The 15,184-nt window shown below is 42.8% G+C and overlaps 1 protein-coding gene across 1 annotated transcript in view; it reads left to right on the forward strand.

The window, feature by feature from the left end:
- Positions 1 to 15,184, forward strand: part of WFS1 (wolframin ER transmembrane glycoprotein) — a 40,486-nt gene that overhangs the window by 12,907 nt on the left and 12,395 nt on the right. The window contains exon 2 of the mRNA XM_056855651.1: positions 3,351 to 3,433. Coding sequence (XP_056711629.1) covers positions 3,351 to 3,433 — 83 coding nt within the window. The remainder of the gene's footprint in view (positions 1 to 3,350; positions 3,434 to 15,184) is intronic.

The raw sequence follows: 15,184 nt of genomic DNA on the forward strand, positions 1-15,184 counted from the left end.
CCAGGCTGGCCTGATCTCCTCAGATCTCAGAAGCTAAGCAGGGGTCAGTCCTGGTTAGCACTTGGATGGGAGACCACCAAGGAAGTCCAGGGTTGCTATGCAGAGGAAGGCACTGGCACACCACCTCTGTTAGTCTCTTGCCATGAAAACCCTACTGGGTTGCCATAAGTTGGCTGTGACTTGACACTTTACACACACACACACAACCTGCCCTCAAGTCTCTTCCGACTTCTGGTGACCCTGTAAATTAACGAAACATCCCGTCATTGACAGCCTTGCTCAGGTCGTTCAGACTGAAGGCCGTGGCTTCCTTTATTGAATCAGTCCATCTCATGTTAGGTCTTCTGCATTGTAGTGAATATCCAGTGATCAGGCTCTTCTCTGGGAATTGTGGTATTTCTGTTTTATCCCCCCTTGCAAACGGAGTGCCTGTGAGGCATTTGCAGTTGGTATTTGTTGTCTACAGAAGAATCTTTCCCTGAAGCCTAAAAATAGACTCTGGGATAGTTAATGTTCGGTTTCAGTAGATCAGACCTCATGTATGTAGTCCTTGGCTTATTCGCAGAGAATCCTGTGAATTTAAAAGTATACTTAGGGGCATTATAGACCTACGATAAATGCCCAGCTGCCTCCAGTAATGATAGCTGCTCTCTCTGGCTCTCCACCTCTTTGGAGCACCCAATACAACTTACCCATCTCACATCCCTGGCTGTCACTGGTGGGAGGGGTGGAAAATGTGGAAGGCACAACACATCGGGGTGGGGGGTGGGGTAATCTCTGCTAGCCATTACAGAAGGGAAGTGGGGAACTAGATATACAACTCTTTGTTTTTGGTAGCAGCTATGTGCGAGTTTAGTTCGGATTTGAGACAAATAGTATGAAATAAAAAAAGGAATTTTAAATTCTGTCTTACAAAACAGAATTTAAATTCTGTCTTAGAAAACAGAATTTAAATTCTGTCTTAGAAAACAGAAATCAGGGACTTACACGTGGAGGATGTTTCACGGCTTGCTTTTGGTGGAAACCTTTTTCTGGGCACAAAGGGCTCAAGTTCCAGAAAGGACAGCAAAATATTTATGGGGCAAGAACTAATACAAGTATTAAAAGATAAAAGCAGAGAAAAGATAGAAATGTTCCTATGCTGACTAGTGCCGGATATAAATTCAGGTAAGGCCCCAAAAGCAGTCTGGAACTTCTTTACCAAAGAAGGGAACTAACTCAGGGTTCTGCGATCTTTTTGAGACTGCAGGAATTAAGAGAGGGAGTGGTGAGCACTACCCCAAAACAGCAGCCACGGGAGGAGGAGCCAAACACAATACCATCTTCCTTGCTTTAAGAATCACCTGGTAACCACACTGAACACATGCAGTTGCCTTATTGAGAATCTAGCTGTTGGTCTGTCAAGATCAGTATTACCTGTACTTTGGCTGGAAGCATGGTCCAGTCACTGGGAGGACAGGAAGTGTGGAGGAGGAGGGAGGCGGCTTCAGCGCCTGAACACTGATCTTCCCTGGAGCAGCCCGGCTCCTCCGCATGAGCGGCAGAGGCTAATCTGGTGAACTGGATTTGTTTCCCCACTCCTCCACACGAAGCTAGCTGGGTGACCTTGGGCTAGTCACACTTTCTCAGCCCCACCTGCCTCACAGGGTGTCTGTTGTGGGGAGGGGAAGGGAAGGGGATTGTAAGCCAGTCTGATTCTTCCTTAAGTGGTAGAGAAAGACGGCATGTAAAAAACAACTCTTCTTCTTCTTGTCCCTAGACTGTAAGACTAGAACACAGCTCCCTCTCTGCTTGGCAAAAAAAATCTCACAGCAACAGTTGGTCAGGCCTGAAGGGGGAATGGAATCACACACCAGCTGAGGGGCAGGTCAGCGCCACATCTGGTAGCCCTGTGCTAGCTAGTTAAGTGAGCAGCGTGCAAAGAAGTGATGCTGCAGAATATGATTTTTACCAAAAGAATTGTGGAGTCATTACTTCAAGGGTGACAGACTATTGGCTGCTCTGTTTCTTGGGCTGGTGTGGCAGGAAGGGAAAGTTGAAGGAGCAGGCCACATACCGTAGCCAGGGTCTGCTAGGGACGAAAAGAAGGTGGAATTTCCACATTCGCTTATCAGCAGAGCCAGGTTGAAACTAGAAAAGGTACTGAATTTGGCTTGTAGGCAACTTGAAGAGGGCCGCTTTGACCAGCTTCACCCAAAAAAAGCGAATAAAAGCTAGCATTCATGACCACTTCCACCCGAACTTTGTAACAGTGATACATACTTCAAAACCTTGAAGACTCTAAGTTGGTTATGCAATAAATGAGAGTAAGTAAATATCTCAAGAAGATCTGATTATCTTACTCGAAGCTGGGTGTGGAGGAAGCAGTCATATGGGTTTTCAGAGGGGCTGGTGCCACAATCTCTGTAAGAAGTGAGAACATATCTTGCTTTCAAAGGTTCTGAGTGAATGCGGGTGCTTGTGTGTCTCATCCCAAGAGCTAAGAAAGTGACCTTTTAAAGTATGCATTTGTTTGGAAGACTGTCTGTTCGTTTGTATGAGTCAGAGCTCATTTGGTGGTGAAACTGGGCCTTTAATAGTAAGCATGTATGACGAGTGGAAATTCTTTGACTCTTGTAGGAAGAAAGGGAGGAGATGCAGCCTGTAGAGCTAATGCCCAGTATGTCGGTGTTCTTTGTGGAATATGGTGATCTCAAGATGCTCCCTTTACACAATCAAACAACCCCCCTTTTAACCGGCAGCAGTGCCCATGCAGTACGTGTGATAGGCATCTGTGAAACATCCAAGTTGAGATCAGCTTTTGTGACAAGAGAGAGCTGCGGAATAGTTTGCTGGCAACACAAGTGGCACAGAATTGACTTGCAATCATGAAAATCATCCTTTGGGTAACTCGCTTGGCTGTTTTGGGGGCCTGGCCCACAGGGCTGGGTGAACCGAAGATGTATGGATGTACTATGGTTTCATTGTTTTATTGCTATTATTCTGTTGTTACCCACCCTGAGCCCAGCTTGCTGGGAATTGAGGACGGGCTAGAAGTCTAAACAAATAAATAAAATAATAAACTGTTTGTAAAGCACAGCGTGGTGTAGTGGTTAGGAGTGGTGGACTCTAATCTGGCGAACCGGGTTGGTTTCCCCACTCCTCCACATGAAGCCTGCTGGGTGACCTTGGGCTAGTCACAGCTCTCTCTGCTCTCTGTCAGCGCCACCTACCTGCTGTGGGGAGAGAAAGGAGAGGTGATTGTAAGATGCTTTGAGTCTCCTTAAAGGCAGAGAAAAGCAGGGTATAAAAACCAGCTCTTCTTCTTCACAGGTCTTTTTTGACTTATTTTTTTTTCTTTTTCTTTGTAGACTCCATGAAGGAGGAATCAGAGGTGCTCTTTGAGGAACTGCTTGAGAGGGCGAAGGCTGGAGAGTCCAAAGCGCAGGCAGAGGTAATTTGTTCATGCTTTGACACCTCATCTCAGAAAGTGTTCACTTATTATTGTTCTGAAGAATTACGTGATTTATGTAACTTTACAAGAAGTGCTGTGCTGGATTGTTCCCGCTCTGAGGGAAGGCCATCTTGCAGCTTGGGTTATTCTCGCCTGTTGCTCAGGGAGGCAGGAGTTAATTTTTCTAATAGCCTGTCTCCTGTGGGCGGGAATTGCACTTTTTCTCCTGCCTCGCGGGGAGCGCACGTACTGGTAGAGCTCCGCTCTTTTCTTAACTTAGGCTAGCTTAGTCATTGTTAGTCATTGTTGCTAGTATTGTTCCTATTCCTGTGTTCTTCAATTCTATCTATCTTTTTTAAAAAAGAAGAAGAACCTTTCTGTCCTTCTCTCTTAAGGCTATTAGGTAGTTGTTAAAGTCGTTAAAAATGCAAGCCCCAGCTGCATTAGGAACGGCCCGGGAGGAGGACAGGTGTCCTTTCCCCCGGGTGACCCAGAGGGAGGGCAACCGGCAGCGGGGGGACAAGCAGCAACGTTAGAACAAGTGGCGGCCATGATTGCAAAGGCGCTTGCTGCCCAAAATCAGCCCCACTCTCCCTCAACTTCTGCAAGTTCCATGGGAATAATCAGTGGGAGAGAACCCTGCTGCAGCCATGCAGAGGGCATGGGACCCTGGCTAACCAAGGCAGCAATGAAATGTGATTACAATCAAAATCCACTTAATGTTTTTTTTTTTTATATATAAATTTTATTGGGTTTTATAATAGAAATTTTCCATTGCATTAAACAACATCTATAACAATATCGAATTTCAATTCTAACCTAAAGTTATTATAATTCCATATCATATAATAAAAAAGAGAAAAGAAAAAAGAAAAAAAGAAATGGAAAATTTTTTGACTTCCCCATCACCTCTATCTGCCTCTTAATAAAAAGTTCCTCCCGTCATAGGTAATCTAATCTTGATAAAATATCAATACCATATATAAAAAACCATAATCTGTTAGTAAATATAATTATGCTTATTCAATATAAAAAATCAAAAATCAAAAATAATCCTCTGGATCAGATTAGAAAATATTCTTCCATTCTTCCCAATTTTAACTCATATTCACAATAATGCATCCACGCCCCCCATTCCCCCAAAAACCGAACGTCATTTTCTTCATTTAGAATAGCTGTGAGTTTTGCCATTTCTGCCACTTCAAACATTTTAACAATCCAGTCTTTTTTCTCTGGAGTTTCTAGCCCTTTCCATTTCGCTGCATAAAGCAGTCTCGCAGCTGTTGTGGCATATATCAAAAAGGTTCTTTGTGTTGCTAAGTCGTCTGGAATCATACTCAATAACATCATTTCTGGTGTTTTGGATATATTCTTTTGTAGTATTAGTCTCAGTTCGTTATAAATCATGTCCCAGAAGTCTTTGGCTTTGTCACAGGTCCACCACATGTGATAAAAGGAACCAATTTCTTTGTTACATTTCCAACAAATAGGGGACATCGTTTTATAAATCTTTGCAATTTTCTTGGGTGTTAGATACCATCTATACATCATTTTATAGATGTTTTCTCGCACTGACTGTGCTTTTATTCCTTTTAAATCTTTAGACCATAATCTTTCCCATTTATTTAAAACAATATCATGTCCCACATTTTGAGCCCAATCGATCATAGTTGGTTTAATCGTGTCCTGCTCACAGTATATTGTTAAAAGGAGATTATACATTTTAGAAATCAGCTTTGTATTATTGTCTAGTAGAATCCTTTGAAAAGGAGATTTTTCTTTAGAGAAACCTTTTTTTGCATCTTGTACAAAACCTGATTTGATTTGGTAATATTGAAGCCATTGTAAATCATCCTTAAGCAGTTGAAAGTCTTTTAGTGAGCATTTCTTTCCTTCCCAATTAGTTAGATCTTGATAAGTAATAAATTTGTCTGGTCTAAGTGGGCGCAAAGTTAGCATTTCTTGGGGCGATATCCACATCGGTGTTTCTGGTTCCAAAATGTGTTTATATCTCATCCAAATACGAAGTAGAGAGGACCTGATTATATGATTACGGAATGTTGCTTGTAGTTTAATTTTATCATACCACAAATAACCATGCCATCCACTTAAGTTATTATAACCTTCCAAGTCTAGCAAACGTACATTTGACAAATCCATCCAGTCTTTTAGCCATACTAAAGCTACCGCTTCAGCATAGAGTTGAAAGTTAGGCAGTGCTAAACCTCCTCTAGTTTTTAGATCCACCAAGTATTTATAAGCAGTCCTTGGTTTTTTTCCTTGCCAGATGAAGTTTGAAATGTCTTTCCTCCAAGTTTCAAAATATTTTGTTTGTGATATTATTGGTAAATTTTGGAATAAGAAGAGCATCCTCGGTAAGACATTCATTTGGATCGTTGAGATACGTCCCATTAATGACAATTTTTTGTTTGACCATATAATCATATCAGTTTTAATCTTACCCCATAACTTGAGGTAATTGTTGGTTAACAGATCTTTATTCTTTGCAGTGATCCAAATTCCCAGGTATTTAACTTTGTTAGCTTTCTCCCAGCCAGTATATGATATAAATTCCTGTTGTTGTATTTCCGATAAATTTTTAAATATTATCTTTGTTTTTTCTTGATTCACTTTAAAGCCTGATACTTTTCCAAAATCATCCAAAGTCTCCTGAAGTATATTCATTGACTGTGTTGGGTTTTCCAAAATTAGCAGTAGGTCATCCGCGAATGCTCTCAACTTAAATTCATGTTTTTTTAATTCTTAGCCCGCGGATGTCCTCCATACTTCTTAGTTTCACACATAGCGGTTCCAACACCAACAAAAATAAAAGTGGAGACAAGGGACATCCCTGTCTAGTCCCTTTCGTGATTTGGCAGTTATCTGACATTGATTCATTAACCAAAATTTTAGCTTGTTGGGAGGTATAAATAGCCGATATACCTTTCTGAAAACGATCTCCAAAATTCAATTTATCCAAAATCCGTTTCAAAAAGTTCCAAGAGACCATATCAAAGGCTTTTTCTGCATCCAAAAATACAAAAGCCGCAGTTTGTTGAATATTATGGTCATAATATTCCAGTGAATCTAGTAAAATTCTTACATTGTCTTTTATTTGCCTTCCTGGTATAAAACCTGCTTGGTCCTCATGTATAAGATCCTTAATAAATTGCTTTATCCTACATGCCAAAACCGAAGCAAAAATTTTGTAATCCACATTTAAGAGCGATACAGGTCTGTAATTAGATGTTTTTTCTGGATCTCTTCCTTCTTTGGGTATCAGTGATATAAATGCGTGTGACCAAGTCTCCGGGGATGTTCCCTCGTCCAAAATTGCATTGTAAAGTGAACCAAAAAATCCAACTAAATTGTCACTAAAAGTTCTATAAAATAGTGCAGTAATTCCATCTGGTCCAGGTGTTTTATCCGTTTTTTGTCTCAGTATTGCTTCTTGTATTTCTTCCCTTGTTACTGGAGCTTCAATACATTCTCTCTGGGTCATTGACAAAGCTTTCATCTGTATTGAGTTTAGAAATTTGTCTATTTTCTGTTTTGGAGTATTTTCTTTCTGATATAACTTAGAGTAAAATGAAACAAATTCTTTCTGAATTTCTGAAGTTGAATAAACTGGTCCTTTAGCAGTTTGGATTTTTGTTATAATCTTCTTTTGAAATGAGTCCTTCAGTTGTGTTGCTAAAAATTTTCCTGGTTTATTTGCATATTCAAAATACTTTTGTTTAGCAAGTTTCAGATTTTTATTCATTTCCTCCATTATTACCAAATTTAATTGGTGTTTAGATGCAGAAATCTGTATTTGAATTTCTCTTCTCTCCTCTTCCTGTGTTACCATTACCAATTTCTGCTCCAAATTTTGTAAATTCCAAAGTATGTTGTTTGTAAATTGCAATTGAGTCTTCTTCCAGGCCGAGTGTTTCTGTATCATAAAACCTCTCAGAACAGCTTTGAATGCGTCCCAAACTGTATTTAAAGAAGTTTCCCCATTAAGGTTAATTTCAAAAAAGTCTTTCATTAAAACCTGTAATTCCTTTTGTATCTTGTTGTCTTTTAAAAGTTTATCGTTCATTCGCCATCTAAATGCTTGTTTATTGTTCCAATCAAAGGTAACAGGATTGTGATCAGAAAAAGTTCTAGGTAAAATATGAATTTTACGTAGTTGCGTGAAAATTGATTTACTGGCCCATATCATATCGATTCTGGAGTGTGAATCGTGTCTTGCTGAATAAAAGGTGTATTCTTTAGCTGTTGTATTCATTGTTCTCCAAATGTCTTGTAATTCTAATTCTGAAGCCATGGCAAAGAAAGTTTTAGGCAAGCATCCATCATTGATATCTTTTGCTTTTGATTTTTTGTCCAGAGATGGGAGAATAATTCCATTGAAGTCGCCCATCAATAAAATTTGGTCTTGTGCGTACTGGGTTATCAGGTCATGTAATTTTTCATAGAAGGATTTTTTCCCTTCATTGGGTGCATAGATTCCAACCACTATTGTCCTTTGTCCCAATATTTTAGTTCTGATAATTACAATTCTTCCTTCATTGTCTTTATATACTAGTTCTGGACAGAGACTGGGGTGGGCATAGATTACCACTCCCTTTGTTTTAGTTTTAGCAGAAGCAATAAATGCTTGTCCAAGCATCTGTTTCTCCAAGTATTTTTTATGCTTTGAAGCTATATGGGTTTCTTGTAGGCAGATTAGGGAGTATTTATATTTCTGTAGATATTTGAAGATTCTGGCCCTTTTAGTTTTCTCATTCAGTCCATTTACATTCCAAGAAATTGCTTTTGCCATAATGTAGTATTTTTTAGCAAAATAAAAAGTCTATAATTTAGTACCACCTTCTGCACCCTGTACCTCTTCTTCTTCCTCTTCTTCTTCCTCCTTCTCTCCAGGTAATTCTTTAAGGTCCATTTTATATTTTCTCAAAAATTTCCCCACATCTGCTTGGGATAGAATTGTCGTTTTCACTTCCTTATAGGTGAAAGCCAAACCTTGTGGCATAATCCAACGATATTTGATGCCATTAGCTTTCAGTATAGACACAAAGTCTTTGTAGTTATTCCTCTGTGAAAGTAGATGCCTTGGAATATCCTTCAGTAGTATAAGAGAGGAGTCTCCTGCTGACACTGGATTTTCATAATGAATCTTCATAATCTTGTCTTTAACTCTGGTGTCATAGAACACTATCATCAAATCTCTTGGCTTAGATCTTCTCATTCTAGCAGGTAGTGGTATCCTGTATATTCTATTAATGGCTTGTTTTAATTCTTGTTCATCTATCTGAAATAAGTAGGCCAAATTTGGTATTGCAGATTCTTTATTATCTCCCATCATATCTGGAAAATTGCGTATACGAAGGTTGGTCTCTTTCACTCTCATCTCCATCATTGCCATTTGATTTTTTGCCGCCATCTGATCCGCTTGTATTGTTTCAATCTGTTTTTCTTGGCTTGTTAATTTTTTCTTTGTGTCCTTGTGCTCATCCATCACTTTCTTAATTGATACATCCATCGCTTGCATATCTGTCTTCATAACAATCATTTGAGTTTTTACTTCTTTCAAGTCTCCAGTGACCACATCCAACTTCTGATTAATAGCTTGGGATGCTTGACCAAGATTTGTCATCATAGAAGTCAACTGTGCCATCTGTGCAGACATCTGTTCAAACTGTTTATTTGTTGCCTCAGTTTGTTTAGTTAGCATATCCTGTAACTTTTTTTCCATGGTCGAGGTTTGTAAAGAGTCCCTTAGTTTAGTATAGGCAGGGCTATGTAGTGAGCCAGAGCGGGGTCGAGACATTTACATTCAAAAAAAGCTGGTAAAATACATGTCCACCGACAGGGCCTTTAAGGTGCTGGTTAAAAGATGATAGTTCAAAGATCAGCCTAGTAATTTTTTCGGGTTGAAAAGAGTCGAAATTGGCTTTAAAATTGCATTTTAAAGTTTTAAAATACCAGTGAGTTTTTTCGGTCGCTCTAGATCGGATTAATCAGGAAGTAAACAGGAAGTTACTAGTGCTGCAGACCTTCTATCGCCTCTTCTCGATGGTTATTCCTTCAGGAATGATTTGAAAGTAACTCGAGTGCGACGGATATTCAGTCCCGCGGCTACTTCCTGTTGTTTTAGTTCCAATGATAGAGAGGGTGTTATAGAGAGTCTTCCGTTCCAGGCACTCCCTTACTGCAAACGTGGCAGGAATTCGCCGGAAAATCAGGAAGAGAAATCACCCTCCCCTTCCTTCGGACCTCTCATTGGTGATAATTCTTGTCAGTCTAAAAGGTATCCTTCCGACTCTTTGTTATGGTTTAGGCTGATCGATCCGATAAGGCTCCTGTCGCTAATCCCGATGACTAACTCAGTCAAACTTTTTCAGTTCGGATTATGGAGGGGTGGGGGTCCCAGAAATATTCTTATCAGCCTCCCGTCTGTTCAAATTTCTAGTAAGTAGACGAAGAGTTCTTTTGTACTCACTTGGGTGTCAAGAGGTGAGGTTCTTTTCTTTATGTAGTCCTTATGTTGGTATTAAGGCGGTGGAGGGTAGAGCTTGCTGCCAAAGTTGCGTTTTGGCGATGTCCTTCCCTAGTGCCCTCGCAGGACCGGCGTCTAGGACTCCGAGGGGCTTAAAAAAGCCCCCTCAGAGTACCTAGGAGGTCAAACCGCGTTTGCGGGCTGCAGGGAGTTCCTGCTTTCCAACCCACTTGCAAGGGTCGGATTGGGGTATCTATGTACCCCAAAAATAACGCAAACTTGGATTTCTCCCAGGACAACCTGGGGAAATGGAGTGCTCTCTCCAACGGCACCACCGGAAGTCTCCAAAATCCACTTAATGTGATGCAGGATCATGCCTCAGAGTACTCATCTGAAGGCAGTGACAGAGAGGAGGGAGAATGTTCTGATACTGAACTCACAATGGTTGAAGGGAATATCCCATGTTTATTTTCTATGGAGGATTATCAGCCCCTCCTTTCCAAGGCTCTCTCTGCCCTGGAGCTTAATGATGAAGCCGAGACTGTGGAGGAATCTAAACCACAAGACTGGCCAAAGGGCACTAAATCTTATTTTCCAAGGATAAATCAACAAATTAAAACTGTTCCCCTTCCAGCCTATTTCAGGCAGGTGATACAAACTGAATGGGATAAACCCACCATTAACAGACAGTTCCCTGCTGTTACTAAAAAGCTGTACCATATGTCTTCTGCTGATATGGAACTTTTCAAGTTACCAGTTGTGGATGCCCCTGTGGGGAGAGGTTAGATAACATGTTATCAGAGACAAGGGATAAAAAGCGCATCATGCCAAAACCTCATAGAAAGGATTACCGACCTTTTCAGCAGTCCTTTTCTTTTTTATATTTTTTTTATTTTCTTATTACCGTATATACCCGCGTATAAGCCGAGGTGCCTAATTTCTCCCCAAAAATGGGGCAAAATTAGGCACCCACGTATAAGCCAAGGGTTGGCTTATAACCCCTCCCCCCCAGCAGGCTTACCTTCGCTCCAGGCCCGGCGAAGGCGGCGGTGGCGGCGGCGGGGCCCCCCGCGGGCACAGAAGGCCCTCCCAGGCCGGTCCAGGCCGGGGGGAGCCAAGCACGCCCGGCGGCGCGGCCTTCCCACGGCCGCAGTAGGCCCTTCCAGGCTGGTCCAGGCCGGGGGGAGCCGGGCGCGCCCGGCGGCGGCAGGGGCTTCCCGCGGCCGCTGCAGGCCCCCACAGGGCGCTCCTGGCCAGGGGAAGCCGCGTGGGCCTGGCGGCAATAGCGGCGGCGATGGTGGCGGCGATGGCGGTAAGTTCCCCCTCCCTCCTCCCTCCCTCCTCTACCATATTGACCCACGTATAAGCTGACGCCGTTTTTTTCAGCCCTTTTTTTGGGCTGAAAAACACGGCTTATACGCGAGTATATACGGTAAGTCACGTACAATTTCAATATTGTCATCTTCAGAGTTACATAAAATAAGAACAATTTCAAACTAATCAGCCTAATCAGTAATGACTTTTTCTGACTTCCCCTCTTCCCTCCTCTATCATATTGATATCTATTTAATCCCCTCTGCATTTGTTTTCTAATTCATTATAATTCATTGTATCATTTCTATAAACTACATATTATCATCCTATATACTTTAATTGTTGAATACTTCATCCTTTCATCATTAATCAATTGAATTAGATTAAGTCATAGCCTTTAACATTTCCCATATTTAATTCTTTTTTACAATATGTTATCCATGCCTCCCATTCTCTCATATATTCTTCATTGTCTTTTTGATTTACTAAAGCAGTAAGTTTAGCCATTTCTGCTAGTTCAAACATTTTATTTATCCAGTCATTCTTGTCTGGTATCTCAGACATTTAGCTGCATAGACCAATCTTGCAGCAGTGGTGGTATATATCAAAAAAGTTCTTTGTGTCAAGATATGTTCTGGTATCATACTTAACAGCATCATCTCCGATGTTTTTGGGATATTTCGCTGTAAAATTAGAACCATGAATGCTATTGCCCACCTGCAACAAATCGGAGCAGTAGAGAGTGTTCCGCCAGAGGAACACTGACTTGGCATTTACTCAATATTTTTCACAGTCCCCAAAAAGAACGGGGACTGGAGGGCAATATTGGATCTAAAGTACCTCAAGAGGTTTGTGCAGACCAGGCGCTTCAGGATGGAGACCCTGTCATCCATCATAGAGGCTTTACAACACGGCGCTTACATGACCTCCATAGATCTACAGGAGGCATACCTGCACATCTTGATCAGCCCAGAACATCGAAAATACCTGAGATTTGCCTACATGGGCCATCATCTTCAATTCAGGGCACTCCCTTTTGGTCTGGGTCCCGCCCCCAGGATCTTCACAAAGGTACTAGTGACCCTGGTGGCGGAACTCAGAAAGGAGGGAATACAATTGCATCCCTATCTGGACAATCTACTGATTTGCGCCCAGTCCCGAAAGCAGTCAGTCGCTCACACACTCAGGGTGATGCAAATCTTGGAAGAACATAGATACATCATAAACCGGGAAAAGATTCAACTCATTCCAATGCAACGCATCCGTCACTTAGGTGCAATTGTAGATACCACCCTCGACCTACTCATCCTCCCAGAGGACAAGATAGTCAAAATATCCACCATGGCAAGAACCATCGCTAAGGCCCGGCAGACACGGCTGATGACACTGGCTCGTCTGCAAGGACTTATGGTCTCCTGTATCCCTGCTGTGCCATGGGCAAGTTTTCACTCCAGACCTCTGCAGTGGCTACTCCGACCCTATCAGAAGCTCATAGCTCACAAGAAAGACAGAGCGGTGACGGTGTCACCTATAGTCAGGAAAAGTTTCTTCTGGTGGACTCAACACTCCAGCCTCCAGAAAGGACTGTTATTCATCCTCCCACAACCTGTACAGGTGTTCACAGACGCTTCCTTGGAAGGTTGGGGAGCCACAACAGAAGGACACATCGCTCAGGGATCTTGGTCTCCAGAGGAAAAAAGACAACATATCATCCTGCTGGAACTCAGGGCAGTCTTATCTGGCGCTCAGACACTTCCATCGCATTGTCTCCAACAAATTTGTCCTCATCAGAATGGACAATGTAGCAACAAAGGCCCACCTAAACAAACAGGGTGGGTCCAGGTCATCCAAGCTACATCAGGGAGCCAGCAAGTTTCTTTCCTGGGCAGAGAGAAATCTCTTGATCATCAAGGCCGAGCATATCCAGGGAACACTGAACGTTGAAGCAGACTGGTTGAGCCGACGCTCCATCAAAGAAGCGGAATGGTCCCTATGTTCACAGGTGTTCAAAGTGATTTAATGCAAGTTTGGCCCTCTACAAGTGGACATGTTTGCCTCATACCAGAATAGGCAACTCCCTCGCTTCTACTCCTGCTACTTCCAGCCGCAAGCGGAACAAACAGATGCCCTGCTGGCACCCTGGCCATCGGGAACGCTCTACGCCTTTCCTCCTCTGCCCATCCTGCCGAGAGTCCTCAGAAAGATCTGGGAACAGAAGACAGCAGTACCACTGATAGCCCCGGACTGGCCAAGAAGACCCTGGTACGTGGCACTGACGGCGATGTCAATTCAGAAACCTTGGAGACTTCCTTGCCCCTCCAACCTTCTCCAACAGGGACCCATTGTACATCCCAGTCCTGGCTGGTACAAGCAAACCGCGTGGGTTTTGAGAGGTGACATCTAGCCAGCATGGGCTTAAATGAGCAAGTCATCGCTATTATACTAGAAGGCACAAACCATCGACCAGGCGAATTTACGACTACACATGGAAAGCGTTTGTCGCTGGTGTAGACGGAAGAACGTGGACCCTGTGGCTATCGACCTTCCTCAGCTACTCGACTTCCTGCAGGAAGGGGCAAATCAACGTCTACGTCCAGCCACGCTTCGCAAACAGGTGGCTGCTATATATCCACAGTGATTCCTCTAATGGAAGGCATCCCCATTTCAGGTCATCCTCAGGTTAAGGCCTTCCTTAAGGGAGTCACTCAGTCAAATCCACCGGTAGCCAATAGATTTCCTACCTGGCGTCTTAATGTGGTACTTGCAGCCTTAGCAAGACATCTGTTTGAGCCCTTGAAAGACATTCCCCTCCGTTTTCTCTCCATGAAGGTTATCTTCCTCACGGCCCTAACTTTGGCCAGGAGGATATCAGAGTTAGGGGTCTATCCATTCGCAAGGATCTCTGGGTCTTCCACAGGGATAAGGTGGTGCTTCGCCCAGATCCCACCTTTGTTCCCAAAGTGAACACGCTATTTCACAGGCAGCAAGAGCTCCATCTTCCAGCCTTTTCTGCTAATCCCATTACCACCAAGCAAAGGGAGTGGCACTCACTGGATGTACGTAGGGCTATAGGGACGTACATCAATAGAACAGCACCATTTAGGGAGTCCAAGTATCTATTCATTTCCATATCGGCTCCAAATAAAAGTCGCAAAATGTCTCGTCCCTCCATAGGTAGGGTGGTTAAGCAATGCATTGTAGAGGCCTACAACGCATCTAGGTTACCGGTTCCAGAGGGAATTACGGCCCATTCAGTTAGGAGCACGGCCACCACAGCGACCTACAATAACAAAGCATCCTTAGACGAGATCTGTAAAGCGGCCTCCTGGTCATCAATCTCCACTTTCGTACGGCATTATAAAATTAACACCCTTGCTTCCGCTGATGCGAGTTTTGGTAGAAAAGTACTACAGCATGCCGTTGAAGTGGAAGATCAAATCCCATCCGGGAACTAGCTCTTGGACGTCCCAAGCTGCAAGATGGCCTTCCCTCAGAGCTTGAATGAAGCCTTGTTTACTCACCGAGAAGGTTCCTTCCACTCTGAGGTAGAAGGCCATCTTGCCCACCCGAACAGTTACACGGAGGCACGCTTCATGGGAAGTAATAATGTCCAAATCAGTTGTTGACACAGAATGTCTCTTGTTCAGAGATACTTACCTCAGTTCAGTACCTCGTTATTACTGTTATCTGTTGTTATCTGTTTTCATAACTCCTGTCTCAAGAAGCTTGTTTATAGTCAAGTGGAGTCTTGGGCTATTCCCGCCCACAGGAGACAGGCTATTAGAAAAATTAACTCCTGCCTCCCCGAGCAACAGGTGAGAATAACCCAAGCTGCAAGATGGCCTTCTACCTCAGAGCGGAAGGAACCTTCTCGGTGAGTAAACAAGGCTCCGTTTTCACTGCAAAAGTTGCCATACCCAGGGACTCAAAGAGTCTGTGTTCTGCTGTTT

The sequence above is a fragment of the Euleptes europaea genome, chromosome 9 (assembly GCF_029931775.1).
Source record: "Euleptes europaea isolate rEulEur1 chromosome 9, rEulEur1.hap1, whole genome shotgun sequence".
Classification (NCBI taxonomy): domain Eukaryota; kingdom Metazoa; phylum Chordata; class Lepidosauria; order Squamata; family Sphaerodactylidae; genus Euleptes; species Euleptes europaea.